At 30.2% G+C, this 13,054-nt stretch overlaps 1 protein-coding gene across 3 annotated transcripts in view; it reads right to left on the minus strand.

Annotated features, from left to right (window-relative positions):
* Positions 1-2,872: 2,872 nt before the first annotated feature.
* The window catches only part of LOC127714477 (putative bifunctional UDP-N-acetylglucosamine transferase and deubiquitinase ALG13), a 73,358-nt gene continuing 63,176 nt past the window's right edge, over positions 2,873-13,054 (minus strand). Inside the window, exons 8-15 of one of the 3 annotated variants that reach the window (XM_052220536.1) lie at positions 11,129-11,226; positions 10,301-10,350; positions 9,854-9,885; positions 9,066-9,159; positions 7,758-8,132; positions 6,969-7,009; positions 5,743-5,806; positions 2,873-4,923 (exon numbers count right to left, since the gene is read on the minus strand). In XM_052220536.1, the coding sequence (XP_052076496.1) occupies positions 4,913-4,923; positions 5,743-5,806; positions 6,969-7,009; positions 7,758-8,132; positions 9,066-9,159; positions 9,854-9,885; positions 10,301-10,350; positions 11,129-11,226 (765 nt within the window). In that variant the 3' untranslated portion in view covers positions 2,873-4,912. Of the gene's footprint in view, positions 5,807-6,968; positions 7,010-7,757; positions 8,133-9,065; positions 9,160-9,853; positions 9,886-10,300; positions 10,351-11,128; positions 11,227-13,054 lie in introns of all 3 variants that reach the window. The other 2 variants (XM_052220535.1, XM_052220534.1) reach the window with 2 other exon arrangements.

A 13,054-nucleotide genomic window follows, 5' to 3' on the forward strand; every position in this document is an offset into this window, starting at 1 on the left:
TAATTTGATTAACCGTGTTGAAATAAAGACTTTTCATTTCTTTCTGTCCATTTTGATATATATAAGAGATACATTTGAAAATAAAACATTCGATTATTGTATGTCAAACCTCTGGTCTCTCGGTTGTAAAAAGTTTATTACAGTGGATTCATGTTTAATCATGGAAACAAATTTTTGTGGATTTCGTGGGTGTAAGTTAACTACAAGTTTAAAATGTTCAACAAAACACAAATTTGATATTGGCTTGTATGCAGATTTCAGCAAACCATGAAATCATATATCCATGAAAATTGAATTTTTCATTAATCAACGAAAATAAATGAATAAATGAATCCACAGTATTCACAGTCCTTGACACGATGAAAGATCGGAAATTCATCAAATAACACAAATGCAACCATTTTACCAACAAAATATAAATTATATAGTTACAAGAAATAACTATGTTATTATGGATACAAATCTTTTTGGGGCAAAAACTGATAGATATTTTGAACTTTAAAAACAAGCCTTTTTTAATGTGAAGAGTGAATTGTGAAATCATTACCAGTCTTCAGTTTCAACTTAGATATTTATGGCTGAAGAACATTCATTTTCATTTGACCAACAATTTTATTCATAATTTAACAATTTATCAGTAAAAAACATAATTGTTCACTTGAATTCATATTAATTTGTGAAATTCATCTAGTTTTAGTCATCTCAACTTATTTTACAATGCTGGTTTTTTTTTAAGTTCAATGAAGGGTATACTTACAGACTAGGTGCCATTTTTTGTTTTGCAGTCTCACTGACATATACCCTCTTCTCTGTTTATTGAAAAGTCTTTTCATTTAAAACTGATTGATTGTCTACTAGAAAAAATCTTTTCGGAAATATTCATCAAATGTTCTGCATTCAATATATTTAAAAGAGTTAAATCCTAGATTCACTAATAGAATAATGGTATTATCACAAAACAATTACATGCAATTTTTGCTCATATGCATTTCATGAGACAATTGCTCAAAAAATCATTCATTTTTTTCACCTGAAAAACACAATTTCTTTCACCTGAACAGAACTTTTTCTTGCACCTGAACAGAACTATTTCTTGCACCAGAATATTATTATGAAATATCCAATACAGTATATTAAATTCTGAAACTCAAAATAATTTTTTTATTCAATCTGCATTCTTACAGAATTCATATATGAAGTTCACATATAAAACAAAGTCCAGACACAATATACAAGATAGTGTTTGCAATGTTCCACTTATTCCACATGAGCAAAAATTGCCTTAGAATTTGAGGTAAACTATGAACTTTCTAAATCTACTAGGAAAGATATTTTACACATATATTACACTTACATACATCAAATATTTTAATTCTGAATCAAATCTCAATCTTTTCAGAACAGAACACTATAAATATGTTATAAGAAGATATGTGTTCTTAGAACACTTGTGTATATTATGTATGTAGTTAGTATACAAAGATTTACAAAATTATTTTTCCTTGTTATCAAATGAAAATATTAGAACTTAGGAAATACAAGATTGTGCTTGATGACATTTATCCAGTGCTGAACACTTTTCAAATTACTATTTCATCAAAATAACTTGGTTTTTGCTCAACAGTAAAATCTTTCAGTAAGGCTAACAATAAAAAAAAATCTTTTAATTAGTACAGAGTTTGAACTTCGTAAAAATAACATAATAACAAGGAATTATTTGAATCTGGAATAATTTTGAATTCTGGAAAATTGATCAGAAATTTATGATGAAAACTAACCCAACTAAATAGGGTTAGCCATGCACGCATGGCTAAGGGGTGTTAGTTAGTTCATACTGAAATGATAGTGAAAGTAAAATTAACCTTAGCCATGCATGCATGGCTAACCCCATTTAGTTGGGTTAGTTTTCATCATACATTTCTAATCAGTTTTCCAGAATTCAAAATTATTCCAGATTCAATTAATTCCTTGTTTAATCATTAACTTTAAACAATTGTTGATACCTGAAGAGGGATTACTCATATAAGTGTTGCTTCTCTATCATCGCAAGAAAGACAAAAATCACATTCAGAAGTCAAATAAGATTTCAACATGAAAATATCTATATCAACCATTTCATAAAAATACTGAATATTTTTTACGACTTTCATCTATTAACTTCATTGTAAATTTCTCTCAAAAGATTTTCACTTTAGATTTTTTTGCTTCTTCAATGGTAACAGAGTTGAAAAAAAATATTGTGTATCACCACTTTTAACCAAGTATACACAAAATATGCAAAAACAAACAGAAAATGTTATTTCATATGCAAGAGAACATAGTAGAACATTTATTTAATAATCTGCTGTAATATAACCTGTGTATACAGAACACCTGTTTAATCAAAACAAAATCTGTTGGAATCTTATTCATATCATTTTGCTTAAAAATTAGAAAGTAAAGGTATTTTGAGCAGATACACTTTGTAAAATCAAACATTCTATGACTTCCGACATTTTGAACTTGACAAATTAATATTGGAATGTCTGTGTATACATTTTGAATGATGAAGCAAACTCTTTTAACTTTCATACATTGACAACTATACACACTTCATACATATATTTACATGAATTCAACAATATAGCACTAATATAAAACTTTCCGAAACAAATTAAAATTGTGGTTTTCGTGATATTGTTATGTTCATGGCAATGCTGATAAAAAACAATTTATATCAAGAAAGTAAAATCTGGTATAATATAAGCAGATTAAATTCTAAAGTTTTGTAAAATGTCTGTAAAATTTATAAATGGCATATATGTATTTTAAAAGGGCCAAACCTCTTAATGTAAAACAGATTATAAATGAGAACTGAAACATGTCTTTGTTAAAAAAAAAATTTGAGAAATTGCAGTTCCTCTAGTTTTACCTGCAAACAAGCTGAAAGGCAAAAATATACCTGAATTATAAATGTGTTTAAAAAAAATTGAGAAATAGCTTTTTCTCCAGTTTTACCTTCATACAAGCAGACAGGCAAAAATGTACCTGAATTTTAAAATCATGAAGGATTCAGATTCAAGTATTCCTTAGTGATCTTACAACAGATCTGTTTGTGGTATGAAAATCTGTGAGTATGAAAGAATGTTTAAAATAAAAATGCAAGCATGGTATACGGTAGGGTGTTTAATAAGAAGCAATAAATATAAAATGACAGCAATGTAACCATGACAACTAACTTTTTAGGATATAACATTTGGAGTTGACAAAAAATGTTATTTTCTCAACTGCATATTTATCTAAATAATGTAAAATGCAACAAATCAATCTATTCAATCTTTCTTCTGCTAATAAATTTCACTGATATCTTAACAAATCTAAAGAGAATATTTATGAGCAAAGATGACTTGTCAAGAGTGTTATGCGAGTAAACAGACTTCGTGACCATTTACTCTAGAACTTGTTCTTTGATGAAAAAGGGTGTTTTTGAAGAGTAGCTATTTCACTTTTAAAATTTCTCTTTTTCATTTAAATGTGCATGTTAAATGTTGATCATTATAAAATTTAGTATTTAAAGTACAAAAAGGTTATAATATTGCTGCCATTTGTAAACGATATGCAACATAGTCCAGTGACACTAACAGTGAAAGAAAGTTTTATACATTATGAAATATATGATGTGTATGTGTACCATACAGCAGACAGAGTGATTCTATCCAACCCATAATAGTTTGGGATATTTATACAAGTCCCATTCCCCTTAAGTAGTACCCTATTTCTGTTTTTTCTTGACAAAATCGAACTCATCCGCGGTTTTGATGACTGGAGTTCTCATATGAATTTGAAGAGAATTTTAAACAAAAGAAGGTTTTGTCCTGGCAACAATAATAAATTTGGGAATTTTTTTTACACAAATTCCCTCTCTGAAAAATGGCTCCCCATTTCAGATTTTTCTTACATCATTGTACTCATCCACGGTTTTGATGAGTGGAAACCTGTTTATATAAATTTGAAGACAAGCTGATAAGAAATGAAGGAACTATAATAGCAACAAAAATTGATATTGTCTATTCATACAAATCCCTCTACCAATGAATGGTACCCCATTTCAGATATTTGATTATTGAACTCATCAACCTTTAAATTACAAAGTCTGCTGTATTGTAATTTAGTATTTACAGGAGAAAAATGTGATATCTTTATTACCGGTAACAAGAAAAATGGATTATTAATACACAGCATGTTAACATAATTTTTATGACTTGAAATAGTTTAATTATGTCTATTTGGTAGATTCAGCATCAGTATTGATTCTAAAGTTAGAAACAATACTATCCAGTGATCTCACCTCCCTTGATACCTGGGAGCCTTAATAAAAGAAAATGAAGGGCATTAATAGACATGTGCCTAACAAGATCCTGTAAATACAGCAGTGGTTGAACATAAACGTGCAAAAATTGTTCACAGAAAGGCAGATCATGCATCCGCAGACAGTTTGCTAGTATATTCTATTTGTCTGGAACATGTTTATCTATCGAATGAAAATTATACCCCATTTCAGATGTTTGATTATTGAACTTGTCGACTTTTAAATTATAGTCTGCTGTATGGTAATTTAGTATTCATAGGAGAAATATGTGCAGATATTCATATATATATCAAAAGTTTACATCCACAACCAAAGAACTAAAACCCATCACCATGGCAACAATTGTCTTTGAAGTAAACACTCATTTGACTAGAATAAGTTCATATGCAATTTGGATTTCTGTTTCTGATGAATGTTTATTAATGCATGAACCTTTGTTGAGCACCAAAATACATAATGTCATTTTTTCTTTTTTCTTCCGTCACCAACATCATAAAATGAGGCTGAGGCCCTGCACCTAGGTGAATGATGCTTCTAACCTGGAAACTTAAATCTTTGTGATCTTCATTGACCTGCTGGAAAGGGAATGGTATGAAAATGTGAAAAGTTAATGTTATGTGGCAATGGCGATACATAAGGTTTAGGCATATTAGGCAGGCGAGTATGACTAGAACATGCAGTGTGCACAGAAGGAGAGGATGGTGGTGGCATGCTATTCTTACTATTACTTGTATTATTGTTGCCTCGACTACTACAGCTATTTGGTAAATTTGAAATTACCATGCCACTTGGAACTTTCCCTGGAACAAAACTCTGTGCCGAAGGGTTCAAGTTGACTTGACATGAATTACACTGTGACAGTGGCATCTGATTATGTGCAATATTCCCAACATTAACAGGTTGAGGTACATTCTGAGGTGCCAAAATGATTGGTTCACCCTCACACCTTGATTTTTCAAGACTTAAATATTTTAACAAATCAAGATATTTTGTAGGAATTTCTTTTATCGGCTTTATAAGCTTGAGATTTTTATACATAAAATATTTCCTACGTTTAACAGTCTTATAACCATGGTCTGAAGATGTATCGATCTCTGGAGGTGGAGTGCTGACAGAATCGGATATTGACATATCTGAACTATTACCATTTCTCTCATTCATGCTACCCTCGTTATTTTTGACATTATCTTGTTCGCTATCATTCTTGTTTGCCTCACACCCGCTATCATTCGATATGTTACTACTTCTGTCGTCATTTTCATTACCATTGTCCGGACTATGCGTTGTTGGTTGTATGAAAGTTGTAAAGACGGGAGCACACTCAACTCCATTACTAGGACTAGTTTTATATTTTGTTACTGGGGCAGACTGACATAAAACAATCGGAGACTGACCCTGTGTGATTCCATTGTGACTAGCAGCCATCGAGTGACTCAGAAGACTAACAGTTCTGTAATGCTGAAATAAAAAAAAATTCTATCATTATAATACTTGCATTTGAATATAAAAACATTGCATTTGATGTTCTGTAATCAATGCATCACCATTGTTCTAAATAATTTTCTATATGGTGTATGCCCATCAGATAATCAAAATATAAAATCATCCAATAAAAAGAAGAATTTACTTTTCTATTAATAACTATAACAAACACTACTTTTCTATTTAGAGCTATACATGATATAGACACCAGTCCATTGTTGGTTTTTGTTGATTGGTTGTTTCAAACTGACATATGCTCCTATATCTAGTTTTATCTATAGAGATATTTTGGAAGTCAATGATTTAACATTTGAAAGCAAAAATATTCTGCATTTTGTTTTGTGTTCTCATTTTCAACTGTATGAAAAACATGTATACTTCTGTGGATTCATTATTTTTCTTTGGATACTAATTTTCATGGATTTCGTGGGTGCAGGTGAACCACGAATTTAAATGTTCAACAAATTACAAATTTTCCATTGGCTGGTATGCAGATTTTGGCAAAACCATGAAATTAATTATCAACAAAAGTGCAAGTTTTCCTCAATCCACGAAAATTGGTACCCATGAAAATAAATGAATCCACAGTATGTGTACTACAAAATACTTGTACTAGTGAAAATTTTCAACGTTCAGAGCAGCCCTAGTATAAAAATTTTAAGATGTGGCATGATTGCCAAATGCAACTATCCACAAGAATTTAAATTCTAAACTTGCTTTGTATTTAGTACCAAGTCAGGTACACCTGAATTGTCCCCAACTCACATTTAAGATGTTATGTATATTTTAATTCAGCTGTGCTTTAGTGTATTTCTTCACTTTCACACATTCCATTGGGAACAATACCCTAGAAATAATCTGTCCAGTAAATTTCCAAAAAGGAAAAGTTCACAATCAGAAAAGATTCACGGATATTTACCCATTGCGAATTGTGTAAATATCTCACGACTTGCACATTTACATAAACCATTGCTATTATTATTGAATCTTTGTTATTAGATAATCAATCACATATGATTATAGGAATGATGAAGTTTATCCCATCACAATACATTTTCAAACTGGCATATTATGTACAGTTACTCCAATATGTTTGTTAATGGAATTTCTCATTATTCTGAGACAATTTAATACTTACACTGACACCAAGGTTAAAAAAGAATCTTAGTGTGTTGATATCTGAAAAAGAAAACAGTATTTTATAAACGAGTAAATGAAAGTTTCCACATGTTCTAGGTCAGATTTGACAGAGAAGATTTTATGTTCCAATTCTTCTATTCGAGCAGTCATTAACAGTATAAAGCCCTTAGCCACACCTTCCACTTTAAAATTCAAAATGAAATGTACATATTTCAGAAAGACAGGAATCAGCATAAGTATTTTCTATTAAAGTTTACAAATGTTTTCTTTCACTGAAAACTATCTAGATTATCGCTCTATGAAAATTTTTGAGAAATCTGTCATATGGACTTTTTTTCATGAAAGATTAAAAAATCATCTTACCACTAAATTTAATAAATTATTCCAATGCTTGCATATCTTTGTACTTTACAAATTATGATCATCACAATGATGAAGTTTCTCAAGTAACAACATTATTTTCACACTTACACATCACAAAACAGTTTTTTCACCTTTCCTAAAGTTTTAAGTTTAATATGAAATATCAAATAATTTTGTTGGTTGTCTTTTTGCAGATGTTATCGTAAACAAGGTCAAAAGACAGACAAACTTTGCGAGGGATAAATTTTTCTTTCTCCTACAGCTCTGAATCGAATAAATAGATAATATCATACAATTTTAGGAACCATATTCTAATTGAAATTGTCCCGTTTTTTTACCTAGGTTGTTCTTGCCACAACATAGACCATGTGTGCCAACATGTTAAACAATCATCCATTAGCACTCTATCTAATAAAATACATACCATTAAGAGGGAGATCCAATCCCCTGGAATCTTCAGAAGGAGGATAATCCACATTAACTTCTGTAGGCATAATTGTTTCCATGAATGGAACATAAACTACAGGATTTGTCATACTTTCTTGTCCCATCATGCCATTCTCACCATTGTAGGCAACCATGGCACCACCATTCATCATATGAGGTGGAATGGGTGGTGGCTGACCATCCATACCAAGACATGCCACAGGTACATTCATATGTGGATGTGGTGGTTGTTCCATCATTGGGCCACCGTATGCCACAAGTGGAGGCTGATGGAAGACTGGTGGTGGCTGTAATGGGACAGCCATCGTAACTGGTGGAGGGGGTGGCATGTTAGATACTGGTACTGCTTGTTCTGAAAACCATCATGTTATATAATATCGTAATTGTTTTTTTTAATTTTCACTGAAACTTCAAATAGTAAAGGAAACAACATGCAACTGTTTGTTAAGAAAATTACCCATAACCGAAATGATATAACATAGGAAACATTTACCATAGAGTGTAAGGTATAATAAACAACAAATGGATGACACATTCAAAAAACCAATTAAACCCTAAAATCTTTCAAGTTATGTACTGAAAGGTAGTTTACTGTAAAACTAGTACTTAATTACAATACTAGCTTACCATCAACTTGTAAATACTTGTAGATTTGCCAAAAGAATTTGAATGGAATTCAAGCAAAAACAATCTTAAGCCTACTTTTGCTGTAAGATTTTTGTTCTAGACACCAAGGTTAAATCTCAAATAAATTGTCAATATGATCTAACTAATTTATCGTTTCGATCCAACAATCATCTGTCAGACAAGTTTGTTGGTTATAATACTGTAAATTCTCACTTTCTATAATCAAAAATTCTAACAACTCCATTTACTACCATATTCCAATGCACCATTCCAAATAACCACATGCTACTAGTCCTACTAACAGAAAGTACCCTATTTTATTTAACTGCCATCATACCTTCCAATTACAGCCCATCCCATTTCTATAAACAACCATGCCCTCTTTTATTAACTGCTATATCCCCCCCTTTCCAAAAAATGACAAACCCTTCTTTCTATAAACTGCCATGCCCCTTTTTATTGTCTCCCACTTTCACATGCCCAACCCCTTTTCTATAAAACACCATGCCCACTTTTTATTAACTGCTGTCAAACTTTCCAATAATAGCCAAACCCCTTTCTAATAACTCTCATGCCCCCTTTTTATTAACTGCTGTCCAACTTTCCAATAACAGCCACACCCCCTTTTTATAAATAGCTACACCACATTCCTACTTACTTTCATTCTGTACATTAGAAAGAGGAGGAGGGGGGAGAGCTGCAGGCTGGGTCATGCGAGGGGGAAGATTCTGTTCAACAGTCATTGCTTTCATCTGTAAAAAACATAAAACCCATAACAACAACACCAAGGCTATTAAAACAAATTCTGCATGCAATGAAATAAAACATATAATAGAGGCTTTAATGAAGAAGCTACATCAATACACACATCGACATTAAATATGGAAAAAAAAACCTGGAAAAATTTATCTGAATCCACGGTTTTGGACTTTCTTCTGTGTATTAATATTCTTTATTATAAAATTTTGAGGCAGTCAACTTTTAAAACTTTACAATTTAATTCAAAATGTTATAAACCTGGACAGGAGAGAGAAAAAAATAAATGAATGGAATCCATTAAGACATCCAATTTTTTTAATTTATCATGTGCTTAGAAAGATGTCAAAAAATATAATTTTTGTCCATCGTCAAAAATTGGTACCCTCGAAAATAAAATAATCATCAGTATAAATATGTTCACTTCTGCTCATGATAACATGGGATTTAGACATGAATGCAAAATTAAGTTTGTACGAAAATCTTTCTCCAAATATCAATCAATCAGCTCTGCTCTTTCATACAAGGTTAGGGCAAAAGTAGAGGATATTCTGATATCCAGTTATGGAAATATATTAATATATACGTCACAAAATCAAAATATCAAATATATATACCAGAAAACCTAAAGTAATTATTCATAGCAGGAATTAAATGTTAAAAAAGAAAACTTAACTAATGTACACTTACCCGCCTTTTTTGCCAGTGCTTAATAATAGATCCTGAAAAAAATGATAGAACAAATTGTATTGTTTTATCTATAAAAATTAACAAGGGTATTGTAGTTTCAAGGGAAGTAATCACAATAGAAAATTTCAAACTCCTAAAATACAAATGGTAATAAATCATATTTTACGAATTGACAAGCTCTCATAAACAATAAAAGTGTTGAAATATAATCATTTAAGAACAAAACAATGCAGAATAAAATTTTAATTGTAATGTGAATTTTCTTTTTCAAACTGCAATTTTCTTGGAGCAAAAGTTAAATAAAATTATATATCATAATTACAATGACAAATAATAAATTACATATAATTTTACCTCTCAATGATAAAATCACAAAAAATGAAATATTCCTAAATAATATTTGAATGTGTTACTCGACACTTTCACCACTAAAGTATTGTGACTTACTAGCTTTAGCTGATTTGTCTGGACGTAGTCTATCTACATCTACTTCTTTCCTGAAATTAAGAAGGAAGTCCTGGTATTAATGAAATCATCATAATACATATATAAGATTATCTACTTAGCACTGTCCATTACAATTTCAAAACAACACCAAAAAAATGCATTTGACATCACAGGATTATCTCCTTAAACTTAAAAGGTCAATACACTTCCAGTACAATAATAAGAAAAAAGCCTGAAAGGTCAATTATCATATTAATTATCTAAATAAAATGCATTCCTTTCAATTTATTAAAAGCACAATTATACCTGCCTGTGTAAACAAGTAATACAAAAGTGTGTTTTTATATATATTTTTCTTTTCTGTTTTCAATTTTAGGCTTATGTCAGGTTATATTAAAGGAAAAAGGTCATTGGATGTTTTCTAAGCATGAAGGATGTTAAGAGACCAATCAACTATCAACAATCATAATTTCAAATCATAAATTTATTTTAGAAAACAAGTTAATTATGTATTCGTCAAAATAATGGTTACAGTGCACCATTTCTAAGATTCTAATATTGAATTGTACTATCTAACACTACAGTGGGTTTGAAGTTATAATATTAAAGACAAAATGGGAGATAACTCAAATATTATTAAAATAATTATGTTGAAAGTTGACTGCCATATCGATGCAGAGTTCCTCATGAAATATTAAATTTACATATTCAAACATATTATTATTTAAAGAGTAATTTGACAATTTATCTTAATACTTAATACTTAATATTGCCTGAGATACACAAGAAAAGATTTCCAGTTTGAGACAGAGGACTTGGGATGCATACCTTTCTCCTAATTCTTCAATAAATGCGATCACAGCTTTGTTGTCAAACACTTCTTGTATGTGTCCATGATATAATTGTTTTCCTTCTTCTGATACTATCTACAAACATAAAATAATGAATGTTATCATTTTCATGCTATGGCTCTCAAGACTAAACAATATACCTTAATCGTTTCAATTCAGGAAGTATCCGTTCATGATCACCATCTGACCATATACTTCTAAGTAGAAGAAATGTATGGACGTGTAAATAACAATTAAATATAAAAATGCTTCAGTCAACAATACTTGCAAACATTAAAGAAATTTTGTGAAGGTTTTTTAAATTGTTGTCTTTTATTTGTAAATGAAAATTGACACTTCTTCATTGAACAATTACTCAGGATCTTTTTAAATTCCAACTTTCTTAAATTTCAGAAAAAGCGTTTGTTTGCCCTTAAATCCAAAATAATTTTTGTTTTCAAAATTGCTGAATATATATGCTTGATTACTTCTGATGAAACTTAATGTATTAGTACACGACTACCGGATTAGTCTTTACATAAGAGGAAACAATTGGCTAGTTTTTACAATTGGTTGGTTTTTACAGGGCAAACATCTAGTTATATTGAAATAATGGTGAAGCAGGGCGACATTTGGAGATTTTTTAACTCAGTTGTGGGAATTTTAGTTGCTGTTAAAAGACTATTAATACTACTGTATATCATCAGGAGATATGGGAGGCTCCCACTGATATTTGAAACATGTATGAAAACTTGTCAGCTAATTTTTTTAATACAATAGCACTCTTAAAGGCTTTTATTCATATTCTGTACAGAAGCACCATCCATCTTATTTTGGTGATTTCATATTCACATTTTGCAGTGCAAGTACCTTATCTTTGCTTTTGCTTCCTTTTTATAATGTACACCAGAAAATAGGACGATTGTAATATCAAAATTTTTAAAAAACAAAACAACATAAAACACATTTTAAATATTAAATGGTATTACTAAAACACTTCATGGTCATTCTTATCATATATATGTTAGATATGACACTAAGATGCAAGACTAAAATTTCTATTTACCTTTTAAGAATTAAAATCCATTATAACAAAAATTCCTGTCTATGATGAGTCATTTAAAAAGGGCAGAGAGTTCCACTATATGTATAAATGTTTAGATTATGAAATTTTAAACAACTTATACTTTTTCTAGTGGTGACTTGCAAATATAAATAAATAAACAAAAATATCTCACACATTGGAGTGTTTTTATATAAGATTTAAAATAAATATCAATTATGTTGTTGGGCGTTTACATTAACTCCCTTCAACCAGACAATATCACAGCATTTCTGCAAAAAGATTCACTCATCCATGTCTACAGCCTGGCAAACTCCCTATATTTCACTTGGGCATTTAAATATTCACAACTCATAGATGAAAGATTTCTCACACTACTATATAAAGCAGTATGATGTCTTTCATAAACTTTAGTAAATAATTAATCCATTAATGTAAATTTGTCCTGACCTTGGGACGTCTGCTGAATTCAATAAATATTTAAAAATTCGATTTTTTAATAGCCTTGAATGTAAATTTTATGAAAACCTCCCTACTTTGTCGACGTTTCAAGTCTAATACAATAACTTTTACTTCGATAGCAATTTTTTTTTGTGATTTTAAAACAAAACAAATTTCTTCTGGTTATTATACAATTTACATTTACACAAAAACTTTTTTCAGTTAAGGGAATTACAAAATGTCTCTAGTTTAAACATATCTTATTTGCTTGAATATGCAAAAGGGATGAGACACAAGTTAATCAAACTTATAAAGTCTTCTCCCAAAATGTCTCTTTTTTAGAGGGTATTATGTTTTAAATTAATGGTTAAGTAAATATTTATGTTCAATCACCATTTTTTGGTTGAAAAATAGTTTTCA

The sequence above is a fragment of the Mytilus californianus genome, unplaced genomic scaffold (assembly GCF_021869535.1).
Source record: "Mytilus californianus isolate M0D057914Y unplaced genomic scaffold, xbMytCali1.0.p SCAF_9, whole genome shotgun sequence".
Lineage (NCBI taxonomy): Eukaryota > Metazoa > Mollusca > Bivalvia > Mytilida > Mytilidae > Mytilus > Mytilus californianus.